A 14784-nucleotide genomic window follows, 5' to 3' on the forward strand; every position below is an offset into this window, starting at 1 on the left:
TGGTCAGGCAAAAGGGCAATGGAAACCTGGCCTATTAGAGGGATGTCCATGTGGGGAACAGCCCTATGGAAATTTGAGGGATGCATTAAATTAGGACATGTCAATACCCATCAGAAGAGCCCCCTTCCATGCTTGGAAGATAACTGGAATCGACAAGCAGATATCCCCATGTGCTCACTTAAGGTGGCCACCTGGGCCTCATGATATGAGTGGACATGGGGCTACTGCAGCAGTGCACAGATGAGCTGGATCTAGACATGTTCCTTTTGCACCCTCTGAGGCAAAAAATGCTAGTAAGAACTGTTCTGTCTGGAAGCAAGAGAGAAAGAGACTGCCAATGGCTATCGGAAAATTCCCTAGTGGGAAGGCCCTGAATATAGCCAGCAAGTGAGACTAATGCTGGTAGCCCTGGAGGGCTACAAATGGGTCCTGACAGGTATAGGCCCTGATTCTGGACTGGATTTTGCTTACCCGGTAGAAAATGCAAATGCTCAGAGTGCTATAAAGGAACCAGAACAGAAGATATTACATGGATTTGCATGGCCAACCATCATTTCTTCAAACCAAGGAACACAGTGACGAGAGATATCCTCCTCAGAGTAATAACATGATAGAGAAGTGGAACAGGCAATCAAAACATTGGTTATCTAGAACAGATGGACACAAAAGCGTGAAGGACTGGCTTACACACCTTCATAAGTGTGTGGTCACACTCAGCATGAGTGGGACTAAAGGAGTGTCCCCCCTAGATTTACCTCTGTTTTTCTGGTGGATCTGGGGAAGAAGGGGTGGGAAGGATGTTGCTATGACTATGCAATTCTTGCCAAGGGAGTAGTACACCAGTATAATGCCTATAATATTTTCTTTCTTCCCCATATCACCTCAACTTTTTTTTCCCTTCCTACCTGATGCAGTGGTTCTAGGACCACATATTGTAACAAGGGCTAAAAGCAGGGATGATTCCTAAACAAGAAACTGTAACGATGTTCTTAAGCCTTATGTCAGAATTCCTAAGGGCCTGATAGCAGTGGGTTCTGGCTTTAACCCCATCTGGAAAAACTGGGGATGACAGTGAATGCAACTATCTTGCCTTGTCGTAAAAACAGCCCTCTAGTTCTTTACCTATGTACCCTACCCGGTCTGAATGGGAGTGGACTGAGGGGGAGGCACCTGCTAGACTAGTATTGCTGCCTGCAATCTATGCAAACACAGTTGCTGAACCTAATGTCCCTTCCAAATGTGGAAGTTTGGGTATAAATAAAGAGAAGGAAGAATAGAAGCTGAGGATAAAAAAAAGAATAAATGGACTATGAATAGAAGAAAATCCAAAATTACATTACCACACTGAAAGAAGCTCAGACCAATAGATGACACTGTCTCTTAGCTCAATTATACCAGATGCCTGAAAGGGGAAACTATGTTTCCAATACCACTATCAATAGAAGACTACAGACCTAAGTGGCCTCGCCCTGGGAAATCAATATGATGATGAACTGGACTAATTACTAATGACTGAATGAGATTCTAGTAACATGCCGTATCTTTTCAGTTGTATAACCTTTTGCAGTAAGGGATCCACGTTCAAAAACCATGTGGTAGCCTGTAATATTATGATATATATGCATTGGTTTTCATTGCACCCAAACTCCATAGGAACAGAAGCTCCTGCACTTCCAGACCTCACCCTATGTATCTCTTCATCTGGCTGTTTATTTGTATTCTTTAAAATATCCCTTATAATAAACTGATAAACATAAGTAAGTGCTTTCCTGAGTTCTATGAGCTGCTCTAGCAAATTAATAGAGCATAAAGGGTGGGGTAGGGGGAGGGAGGTCATGGGAACCCCCAACTTGAAGCCAGTCTTATGGGAATGAACCTTCAACCAGTGGGACCTAATGCTATCTCCAGATAGATAGCATTGGAATTGAATTGGAGGACACCCAGTTGGTGTCCACTGCAGAACTGATTGATTGATTTCTAATGGGATGAAATCCTCACACATCTGGTGTCAGAAGTGTGTTGTGAATGTATAGTAAAAGAACTGAAGTGAGTGTGTTTTTTCCCACTCAAGGTTAGCAATAAGCTAGGAATTCCACCTAACAAAAAGAAATGCATGTTTGCCAAAAGATCTATAGTAGAATGTTCATAGCAACATCATTCAGAGTAGCCTACAACTGAAAAGTATCCAAATTCCCATCAAGAGTTGAATGGTTAAATAAAATGTAGAATATTCAAACAAGAGAGTGTTATATGGCAAGGAAAATGAGCAATATACAAGTACATGCAACAATATGGATGAATTTCATAAATATAATGTTGAATGGAAAAAAGGCAGTCAAAAAAAGTACATACCTATGATTCCATTTATATAAAAGACAAAACAGGTGAACAGATATATGCTGCTAGAGGTCTGGATAGTGGTTATCCATGGATGTGGAGTAATAACTGAGAGGGAGGACAAGATGGACTTCTGAGTACTGATAATATCTGTTTCTTGATCTGGTTACTGGTTACATGGATGTATTCAATTTCTGAAAATTCAGTGAACTCGGGATATCTTAGGATATGTGCAGTTTTCTGCATATTATACTTCAATAAAGGATTTTTAATTAAAAAAAAAAAAAAAGAAAGAAAGCCTACCCATTGGAATAAAGAGTCCGCCATCCTCTATCTCTTCCTCAGGTTGGTGAGACAGAGTCCTGAGTGACTTTTCTTGAGAAGAGGCACAAACATCTGGTTGGGATGATTTCCAAGGCTGGGCTCCTGGTTTTGCAGATTGGCTGCTTGAGAGCAGTGAAGATATCTCCCCTCCAGTATACATTTGAGGTTTTCCTGGAAAAATCACAAATATTACTCCACACTTTGCCCATTCTCAATCATACACTATTGTAGAAATTAGCATCCTGTTATAAAATATTTTTAGTTACACAACTTCATAAATGAAGCATATACTATACAGGCATTCCCCTCTCTTAAAGACAGTATCCTAAAAAAATACTAAAATCAAAAGCTCCAATCCAATTTAGTCATCTGTCAAGTCAGGGGGTTGAACTAGATAATTGCTAAGGTCTCTCTAGTTCTAATATGCTTGGAGCTTTGCATTTTTCCTAAGGAAAAATCATATTCATAATTGTAAGGGGTGGGGTTCCAGATGACAAAGGGACTTTTTATATAGGTGACCATTAACACCACATTTTATCAACTATTAATGATATATACATTATAAAATGTCCTGACTTTGTCAATCTTACAGAGAAGAAGAGTATATATCACCATAAAATTATATATATATTGTTCTACATTTCATAAGACAACTTTCTGACCTCAACCCTTCATAAATGCTCTCTCTTACGGGGGGCGGGGGCAGATAGCATTAAAAAGGTGAAGAAACATTTGTGAAGTATCAAAAGTAAACATTAGAAGTCAAGTTGTCAGGGAAAAAAGAAACAAACATATAGGCTTGTGTGCACACAGAATATCTCTGAAATATACAAAAGGAACTGTTAAACAGTGATCTGGGAAGAGGACTTGGGGAACAAGAGGACAGAATGAATGGGTGCCTAACTTTTCTCTATTTACCTTCTGTATTTCTGATTTTTTTTTCCATGTTTATGTATCACCTAGTCAAAAAAATAATATCAAGGGCCGAGCCCGTGGCGCACTTGGTAGAGTGCTGCGCTGGCAGCGCGGTGACGCTCCCGCCGCGGGTTCGGATCCTATATAGGACTGACCGGTGCACTCACTGGCTGAGTGCCGGTCACGAAAAAACGACAAAAAAAATAATAATAATAATAATAATAATATCAAAAGGAGACCAGGTTATTTGTCACTGAGTTCCATGCAAAACAGATAGCCTTTATACTTTTTTTTTAACTACTACCTCATCAACATTAGCAGTTTCAACTGCCACAAACACACTTTTAAATTGGAGGACCTCCCCCCCAAAAAAGAAAGAAAAGCCTTTATAATAAAATAAAACACCCCTGGCTCTACCACTTCTGCCACGTGAGACCCCTGGGTCACTGTTGCCACCACCATGACCCTCACCAGATGTGGTCCCTGGACTTTGGACTTTCCAGCCTGGGAAACTGTAAGCAATAAATTTCATTTTCTTTTCTTTCTTTTTCTTTTTTTAAAAGATGACCGGAAAGGGATCTTAACCCTCAGCTCGGTGTTGTCAGCACATGTTCTCCCAAGTGAGCAAACCAGCCATTCCTATATAGGGATCTGAACCCATGGCCTTGGTGTTATCAGTACCACACTCTCCCAAGTGAGCCATGGGCCAGCCCATAAATTTCATTTTCTTACAAAAAATAAAAATAAAAAATAAAACATGAATCAGCTAGCCAGTTAGCTCCCTTGGGAAAGCACAGTGCTAGTAACACCAAGGTCACGGGTTCAGATCCCCATACTGGTCAGATGCCAAAAAAAACAAAACACAACAAAAAAAATAAAATAAAATATGAATCAATCCTTAATACTTTCAACATTACTTCCTTTACTTCTGGAGCCCATGATTACTTCACAGTGTCAAAGAGCCTAAAGGTTTTGGCTTTAATAGGGATTGCAGAGCAAGGAGTTGAATCCTAAATCCATCAAATCAAAAGTTCCTCTCTGCCAAATATCTTACAAGAGGGAACTTCAATCAATATCATAGGATAGCTTTCTCATTTAATCAACAATCTTTAACAAATTTTAGGATTAATTATGTCTATATGTTAAAAACTGAACTGAGGGGCTGGCTGGTTAGCTCAGTTGGTTAGAGCATGGTGCTGTAACACCAAGGTCAAGGATTCGGATCCCCTGTACTGACCAGCCACCAGCAAAAAACAAGCAAAAAACTGAATTGACATAAATGACTTTTTATTATTTATTTATTTATTTAGTCATTTTTGTGACCCGCCGCCCAGTGAGCGCACCGGCCATCCCTATATAGGATCCGAACCCGCAGCGGGAGCGCTGCTGCGCTCCCAGCGCCGCACTCTCCCGAGTGCGCCACGGGGGGGGGGGGGGGGGGGGGGGGTCGGCCCCCATAAATGACTTTTTAAACAAACATATCAGATCCTTCAACCTAAGCAAGTACAGTATTGCCCTTCAAAATACAGAAGTTCACTTTGGTAGACAGAGCTTCTTCCACTGATATTTTTACTACCTAGAACATATTTGGGATTACTCTTTTAAAATGTCCCCACAGGGATGGCCGGCTAGCTCATCTGATTAGAGTGCAGTGTTATAACACCAAGGTCAAGGGTTCAGATCTCCCTACCAGCCAGCTGCCAAAAAAAAAATTGCCCCTACAAACAGTTTATCAGCTGCACCATAAAATCATATTTCATACTCTATATAGAGAAAATGTTCCTTTTCTCTACAACCTTTTTTTTTCTCTGTCACATTGCTTTTCAATTTTCTTTCCCTTCCTGAAACCCTTTAAGACCCCACCCTTCCTTTCCTTTATACATATTCTAGTGGCTGAAAGACCTCAAGAAAGAGAAGCCAAGCAGGAAAAGAGAGCTACTAAAGGACAAAACACATTCAGAGCACACTTGTAACTTGTTTACTGCCAGCTTAAGAACTGTAAATTGATAACATGAAAATAACTAGCTGACAACTGTACAAATCAACTAATTATAAGCCGGAATCTGCATATGCTAATTGTTTTTAGGAGGCAAAAAAAAAAAAAAAACATAAATAGAAATTAGAGTATGTAAATCAATTTTAAAAGAACAAGTAAAATTCTATTAGAATAAACACCATTACAATTAGCTCAGCTGTTTACAGCATGGGCTTGTAACACCAAGGTCAGTGGCGGGGGAAGGGCCCCCCCCCCCACAAAACACCATTAAAGAGAAAAGTTTAACCACTAACACCTGCAATTTAGAAACATGATTTAACAATGTATCAACTGTAACAAAATGTTGATACTTCAAAATAATCCAGATGTCCTTTCTACATTTTTTTGTTTTTCTACAATAAATATGACGCTGCTACATTCATAATCAGAAAACTAAAATGTTACTTAAAAGAAAGCAAAACAACAAAAAGAATATGCTCTAAATTTTAATAGTAATTATTCTGAATAGTAATATTATGGGTAATTTCCTTTTGTCTTCAAATTTTTCAATATTTTCCAAAATGCATATATATGAATATTCAGTTTTTCTTCTTCCTTCTTTTCTTCCTATTTTTTGTGTGTTACATTTCTAATTAGAAAAAGGAAAAAAAAAGTTACTTGAAAAAAAATTCCAGATACTCATAATGTACTTTTTATTTGTATTACTTGTATATCCAGCTAATTAAAATGACAGAATTAATTTTCAATTATCCAGCTTAACAAAGGGGAGTCGACCACTGAGCCACTGCAGGAAGCGCTCCAGGCTTTCTCAGGCTGGGATGGTGCCCCCCCATGGGACCTCAGTCACACACCCCCCAAAAACACACACAAACACACGCAACCAGCCCAGCAAAGACTACCAAGCCGTCATGAGAAGTGCCCTGGGCTCCCAAGCTGAGGTGGTGGGGGGCTAGGGCTTTAGCCACACACCCTTGACATCTGCACCCAGTCTGGCAATGACCAAGCCACCTCTGGAAGCCCCCTGGTCTCCCCTGTGGGAATGAGAGGAGTGCCACAGGCCTCAACCCCACCCCTCCTCCTTCCTCCTTCTATCCCATTTCCTTTACCTTTCTCCTCTCATCCTCCTTCCCATCTGCTTTACAACATCATAGAATGTAAAAAAAAAAAATATTAATAAATAATTTTTTTAATTAAAAAAAATTTATTTTTAATGAAGGGGAATTTACAGATAATCCTAAATAATAAATATATTTTTGGTTTATCTACATTTGGATAGCTGTAATCTGAACATTAAAAAAAATCTCTAGATTCCACTTCTCAATTGCTAAGTGACTGAACCCATAGTTACTTACTCATTCCTCCTCTAGCATTTTAATCTTTTATTGTCCAGCAGTTCCTTCTATCTCCTTGTCACAAATATGACCTATCTGGGAAAAAAAAATTCAATAACCTTTGCTGCCTCCTCTAGCTATTTTCCATTCTCTCCCACTGCAACAAATACCACCGGTGCTTTCATCCCTTGCTATTTAATCTCATCATATAACGTCCTTTTCCCAAAAACTCCGCTCAGAGATCATCAACCTTCAAATGTAACCTTTTTTCAAGCAACTCGCCATTTCACTAAATTTTAAAGTACCTTGTTCTTAAAACTCTCCTCCCTCCTTTGATTTTTACCATTACTTCTGCAGTTCCTTCTGTCATCTTTGTCTTCAACCCAAGATTGTCTTCAATCTGCTGCTCTTCTCCCTCCATGTTCCTTTCCACAGAGAAGAACGACTAACACTTTGAACATTTCTAGTCCTTATCTCTTATCAAACTTCAATTTCAATTTTCTGTTTTTGCTTGACAGCCCCACTGTTACATCATACTCCGTATACCCAAATCTGAACTCATTTCAACCTCTCAAATACCTTCCAATTCAAGTTGAATACTTTTTGTGGAGTCTTTTATTATACAAGGAAATTATATAGTACTACTATTACTGACAATACTGTGAAAAACTTTTTGATAGTGAATAAAATTTGCCTACCTATAGCTTAAAACCACTGTTCTTATTTTCACCATCTGGAATCTGCTTCCTCTTTTACATTACTGCCTTCAGATATTTGAAGATTGACAGCTTTCTTACCACTCCTAAACTTATCCTTCCCCTATATAGGGATGGCCGGTTAGCTTCCTTTATGCTTACCATATCCATGTTCTTCAGAATACTAGTCATCCTCCTCTTAATATGTACCAGTTTGTCAATGTTCTCTTAAAATGTGGCATCCAGAAGTGAACACAATATTCCAGAAGTGGCATGACCAGCACGATAGACCATCAAGTTTATTACTAACTCCCTCGTCTTGGGCATTATACCTCTACTACTTCATCAACAATTGAATTAAGTTTTTTAGCAGTCTTCTTACATTCCTACCCTGAATTAAGCTAGGAGTCAACTAAATCCCTTAACTTAGATTAGATCTCTCGTATTTTACATCTGAGCAATTTGGGTTTAATATGGTCCCCCCACACACACACTTTTAAATTAAATATAGAACTTCACATTCATCCTTACTAAATTTCATGGAGCAAAATTCAGCCCACATATTGAGATATTTTTTGAAAACCTAATTCTACCCTATGCTTTCTATGTACATCTCTCCCAACTCTCGGAATTAAGTTGTTGAACTGATTCTTATCTCCTCACCATTTTCTTTAAACCATCACAAAAGGAATGCATTTTTTTCCAGTAAAAACACCTAAATTCCAGTATCACCTTTATTTTTCCTTTTTTTATGGGGGGGGGCTGGCCGGTTTGGGGATCTGAACCCTTGACCTTGGTGTTATAAGGCTGCACTTTAACCAACTGAGCTAACCAACGAGTCTTATTTTTCCTGATCTAGAATACTCCACACTTCACTTTTAAAAAAAGACAGAAAGGGGCCAGCCCATGGCTAACTCAGGAGAGTGTGGTGCTGATAACACCAAGGCCGCAGGTTCGGATCCCTATATAGGGATGGCCAGTTAGCTCACTTGGGAGAGCGTGGTGCTGACAACACCAAGTCAAGGGTTAAGATCCACTTACCGGTCATCTTTTTAATAAGTAAATAAATAAATAAGTAAATATAAATAAAAATTTAAAAGACAGGAAGAATGAAAAGAGAACAAAAGGAAAGAAATGGGTGGAATAAAGAAAAAACTTCATTTCTCCTTTCCTTATGTCTAAATAATGAGTACTAAAAAAGACTAAGGTTTAAGCACTTACTTCAGTAAGTGAAAAACAATTAAAATAAGGAATAATTTCAAACTAATAATAAACATTTGTCCAATTTATATAAGTATGTAACAGGACAATGTGTTATCTTGTTTTGTTTTATATTTATGTGATCAAAAGTCAAGTCCCCCGTGGCTCACTTGGGAGAGTGTGGTGCTGATAACACCAAGGCCACGTGTTTGGATCCCTATATAGGGATGGCTGGTTGGCTCACTTAGGAGAGCGTGGTGCTGACAACACCAAGTCAAGGGTTAAGATCCCCTTACCAGTCATCTTATTTAAAAAAAAAAAAAAAGTCAAGTCCATATAATTAGGAAAATGGCACAAGCTGTTTATTTACCCTTTTTTTTTTTTTTTTTTTTTTTCAAAGATGACCGGTAAGGGGATCTTAACCCTTGACTTGGTGTTGTCAGCACCACACTCTCCCGAGTGAGCCACAGGCCGGCCCTATTTACCCTTTTTTGTTCTCCTAGGAAATTCTCTAGAAGAATAACAGTGAAAATAACTTGAAACTCATAGAAAACAAACATGCTTTTCCCATCTACATTTCCAGATAAAATATAGATGTCCCAGAACCAATATAATAATACAATAATTCAGCTACTCTGAATGAGGTTGTAACTAGAGCCATGTGCTATGACAGGGGCTGATTCTACAAGAGAGCACTTTTCCCTAAAAAGTTTTGACAATATGCTTCAGACAACGCATGCACTACATGAGTTTTTTTCAGTTTTCAGTAGAGGCAGACACATAAAATTCTGCAATATAAATGCACATAACACATAAAATCAATACCAACACAGTACATTAACTGGAAAAACTGAGAATTTTCCAGAAGGATAAAAATAAGACCAAGAGGGCTTAAAATGCAGGCTTAAAGAGGAAAACAGTTTAAAAGTTAGTCAAAATGAAGGAATAAGAGAAGTTGTATCTTTGCTAAAGTATAATTATGTTCTGCTTAGCCACTGAAATGTCTTATCACCTACCTACAGGAAAAGTTCAAACACCTTAGCATGAAAAACAAAGCCTGTCACAACCTAAGCACAATCTACCACTCTGAAGTCATTTCCCACCACTTCTTCCAAGCAACTGTATCATCATCATCTTGTGCCTATGTACCTGTGCACAGACTGTTCTTGCCCTAGATGCCCATGCCACCATTCTGTCGAACTGCAACTCATCACTCAAGTCTTATGGGTTACTCATCTTATAGAACCTTTCCCAATGTGCAAGGCAGTAAGTAGTCTTTCGCTTTAAGCTGCTGCCCCTCTTCCACAAGCCCCACTTCATGGATAACCAACAAATCACAAAAGACCATCCATAGTTCATCTCTCCAGGCATGCAGAATAAAGGATGAGAGAAAGAAAAGAAAGGGATACAGAAGAGGATCTAGGGGATGAGAGGGGAGCACTCATTCATAAAGTTCATTGCTGAACCTCATAAGCACTGCAGTCCAATTTCATACCAAATCAGTATCCCCTTTCAGACATTACTCTGTAAAAGCAATGGCAAAATGGTATTGAAAATGAAATTACAGCTTAATAGACCTTTCATATTTTACCTCCTTCTTCCTTGACTTCTTCACTAGGCTCTCCTGAAAAAGGGTCATTTATGACAGGATGATCACCTCTGTCTTCTTGGGTAACTGGCCCAGGCTTGAGTGAAATTTTCTTCCCTCTTCTTGAGCCAGTGGCCTGGAGTTTTCCTTTACAAATGTGTATATTAAAGGGGTGGGAAGACTCCAAGGCAGGTAGGGTGATTTCCTGAGAGATGGCCACATCCACGGTTTCTAGAATTGGTATATTTGTGTCCTCGGTGAGCATCTTACAGCTAAAGGATGAATCCTCAATACCAGGCTGATTTCCTGCATCCTCCATAGATTGTACTTCGAGGCCAGATGTTCTGCCATGACTTCGACCCCACGACAGTGACAATGATCCCAAATCTTTAACCTGGTCAGATTCTGGCTTAACAGCTGACTCTATGTCTAAGTCATCTTCTTCCCGGTTGCCCTTGTGCTGCGGGGACTCTGTCACTGTAGTTCTTCTCTTTTTACAGGGGGACATTTTCAAAGTTCCACTTTTGTTCCATCCTGAATGAATAAAAGCGAGTTCTTATCACCTTCATATTAATTAACAGTAATAACATTTGCTCAATTACTTTTTCATTTATTCATGCCCAATCATGAAGATAATACTTCACACCAAATGCACAATCTCCTTTTAGGTGGGAAATGAGAGATAGTGGTTAGAGTGACTAAGTTCAAATCCCAACTCCACTACCAATTAGTATGTTACCTTGGCCAAGTGACTTAACCTCTCTAAGCTTCAGTTTCCTCAAATGTAAAAAATAATAATTGTTCTTGCCTCATAGAGTTATAAGAATTAAATATAAGTGATTAATAAGTGTTAGTTATTACTGTTATTACCATCAGAGAAGTAGAATAACAATGCTGAGAGCAAACTGTGGGGTCAAACTGTCTGGATTTGTTTCTTAAGTCAGTTTCTCTCCAGCTTTGTCATATTGCATAAGTAACTTAAGCTAAATCTCAGTTTCTTCGGCTGTAAAATGAAATAAAAATAGCACTTCCATCATTAGATAGTAAATGATCAACAAATGTTTGCTATGGTTGTTTTCATAAACAGGCATTTGCATTAACAGAAACAATCCAAAAGCAAGGTGTGGTTGTTTCAAAAGGTTAGGCTATATTAACTGAAATTTTGTGTTGAAACAAGGGAGAGGAGATTCCTGCTTTCTCTGTATTATAATAGTTACTTCTGGACTATTGGCTTCAATTCTAGTTATCACATGTTAAGGGCAATACTGACCTAAACTGGAAGGTTTCTGCTTTTATGTTCTTGTAGCACCTGTTTGTAAACCTTTTATAGTACTTGTCCCTTACGTAATTGTATCTATTTGTCTGTATCCTTCCTATTTCCCTCCTCCAAAACTATGAGCTTGTTGAGGAAAAGGGCCCTTTCAACTGGTACCCAGCAGTATCTAGGTATTGTAGACATTCAATATATCACTGCAGGGCCAGCCCCGTGGCGGACTCGGGAGAGTGCGGCGCTTGGGAGCGAGGAGGCGCTCCCGCCGCGGGTTCGGATCCTATATAGGGATGTCCGGTGCGCTCACTGGCTGAGCGTGGTGCGGGCGACACCAAGCCAAGGGTTGCGATCGATCTCCTTACCGGTCACTAAAAAAAAAAACAGACCAGGAAAAAAAAAAAAAATATATATATATATATATATATATATATCACTGCGTATTGATACTGGATGGGTCACTGAATATTTTAGATACTCAATGAATGTTCCCTGAATAAATGAATGAATGAATGACAGCTTGAACAACGTATTCTGTGCAGCATTTGGACCAAGCATTAAGCATTATATGGAAACTGCATCCTTCTGCCTAGGAAAACTTTACTCTCATAAGTAGGCTCAAGAACAGATCAAGCTGCCTCAAGCTGCCTTATGTTACAGTGAGTTCTCCATCACTGGCAATGCTCAAGCAAAATCTGAATGCCCAACTATCAGGTTACTCGATAAGAGCTTGGACGAGAGAACTTAAAAATGAAGTTCTTTCTAACTCTAAGAGTCTGATCTATAAGGTTAGTTTAAACGTCCCTAATTCAGTTTCTCCAGGACACTAGGGAAGATTCTCCCCCCAGCCTCCCATCAACCTATGTCTATATCTTGGTGATTAGAGCTCAAAAAACACATGAAGATTCCGTCGTTCCTGTGAGGGAGGGTGATATGTGGGTAAAGAGTGGAGTGGGAGTAGCCTAGGCGACTCATTTACTACACAGATGAATTACTGAGGTACAGAAAAGAAAGAAAGCAGCTACTATTTCTACCAAAGAAAGTCAGTCAGCAGTGTGGACTAGCCGAGTAGCTCAGTTGGTTAGAGCACAGCCTTGTAACATCAACATCAAAGGTTCGGATGCCCAGTCTCCCCCCTCCCCCCAAAAAAGAAAGAAAGAAAGTAGTGTGCCAAGAATGGGTTCTAGGTACCACAAACACAGCAGTAGCTCAACAGTCTGCTGCTTATCCTTAACCCCTCTTTCCTCTCACAAGATACATCAGAATTTGTCAGCTCTGGACTTCAAAATATAACCAGAATCTGCCCAATTCTTCCCTTCTACAGCCCATCCCCTGGTCCTGTCCACGTTCATGTCCTGCCTGAGCTATCACAGCAGCCTCCTCACTGTTTCCCTGATCCCACCCTGCCCCCACGGTCTATTCTTCACATGACTGCCAGAGGGATCCTAATAAAACCAGAGTCAGATGACATCCCTCCTCTCTCAAAACCCTCCCATGGCTCCTACATCTTTTGGGTAAAAACCAAAGTAACCTTTAAAACTAAATTATCTGCTGTCACTCCTTCCTCATTACCTCTTGGACCCTGTCCTCCACTACTCTTTTTGCTCACTCCACTCCAGCCATGCTAACCTCTTTGTGGTTCTGTGAATGAGCCTGCCACAGGGCTTTGCACTTGATGTTCCCTCTTTCTGGAACTTTCCTTCATGCTTCACCCCTTCCTTCCTTCAGATTTCTGTTCAAATCTTGCCCGATGAAAGAAGCCTTTCCCCATCTAAAATAATTCTGACCCCATCATTCTATACTCTTAGCTTGCCTTATTTTTTTCTCTATAGCACTTATCACCAAGTTACACTGTATTTCTTTCTTTACTGTTTCTGTTCCCCACCTAGAAAGTAAGCTTCATGAAGGCAGGGATTTTTGTCTGCCTTGGTCATTGTTGTATTTCTAGCACCTCGAGCAGAGCCTGGCACCTATTACATACTCAAGCAATATTACTCAAGGAATGAATGCCAATCCAAAGGCAACGCCCGGTGCAGCCCCCTGGGAAAACATTTCAAAAGGATACTAATTGCGTTTTCCACCTCAGGGGCGAGCGATGGCCCAAGTCCCCACTCCCAACAACATACCTTCGCACCCCTATCTTCCGTCACGCACCCAGCGTCCACCCTCATACCCGATTCCCCCATCCTGGACATTCTTCGCCCAGCTATCCCAGCTCCCACCTGCCTCCTCCCGCCCCACGACACACGACTCAGTACCCTTGCAAGTCGACCCGTATTCCGCGGAAACCGCGCTTCGGCACCACCGGAAGTCAGCCAACGACAGCGACTGACGTGCGCGCCCCCGAGTCGCGGTACGCGGCGTCTCAGGGCGTCAGGGAGCATGCGCCAAACACAGGTCGCCATCTTTTCTAGGGCCGAATGAAGCCACAGCGTTAGTACGTCAATTATTGGCAAAATAATTTAAAGGCACTACTTCGCTTTCTCTGACCATGGAGCTCAAAACAAAACAGGGGGTTGAGATTCAATTGTTTAGTTTGACAACTAATCTTTCTCGCCGCGAGACACCTGGAACACACGACCAAGGAAATGGGGAATTCACAAAATTTCAGAACGTGAAATTTCTAGGTTACAAATAGCGCAGTTTCCTGAATACAACTAGGGCAATTTTGGACTCAAGCTCAGTAATTATTCATATAATACTCTGCATTTTACAAAACGCTCTCACTTACATTATTATCTTAGGTGAATTGGTCTCCACAATAAACCCTGTGTATAATAGATATTATCATATCATCTTACAATTTGCACAGCACAAAGCTCTAGCTCAGCTGGGTAGGTGATTTCACAAAGAGACACAGCTATCAAGGGGAATCAGGTATAAGGCATCGTGACTCTAGCTTCTAATGCATTGATCCAGTGCCCAGGAAGGTACCTGGGGCATAGTCGATGTTCAATAATTCAATGCATGTTTTTGAATGAATGAATGTCTTCTAGAGCCATGTTCTTTCCACTTTTCTAGAAGGGCAGAATGTCAAAGCTGAAAAAATACATTCAACTCCATCATTTTACAGTTGAACTACCAACAAATATTTTATGCATTTGAACTCATCCTGTCTGTAAACAGAATCT

At 40.1% G+C, this 14784-nt stretch overlaps 1 protein-coding gene across 3 annotated transcripts in view; it reads right to left on the reverse strand.

Moving 5' to 3' along the window:
• Positions 1 to 13983, reverse strand: part of GON4L (gon-4 like) — an 89840-nt gene extending 75857 nt beyond the window's left edge. For all 3 annotated transcript variants that reach the window (XM_063107039.1, XM_063107040.1, XM_063107038.1), the window contains exons 1-3: positions 13912 to 13983; positions 10390 to 10920; positions 2641 to 2832 (exon numbers count right to left, since the gene is read on the reverse strand). In XM_063107039.1, the coding sequence (XP_062963109.1) occupies positions 2641 to 2832; positions 10390 to 10894 (697 nt within the window). In that variant the 5' untranslated portion in view covers positions 10895 to 10920; positions 13912 to 13983. The remainder of the gene's footprint in view (positions 1 to 2640; positions 2833 to 10389; positions 10921 to 13911) is intronic.
• Positions 13984 to 14784: the final 801 nt, after the last annotated feature.

The sequence above is a fragment of the Cynocephalus volans genome, chromosome 8 (assembly GCF_027409185.1).
Source record: "Cynocephalus volans isolate mCynVol1 chromosome 8, mCynVol1.pri, whole genome shotgun sequence".
NCBI lineage: Eukaryota > Metazoa > Chordata > Mammalia > Dermoptera > Cynocephalidae > Cynocephalus > Cynocephalus volans.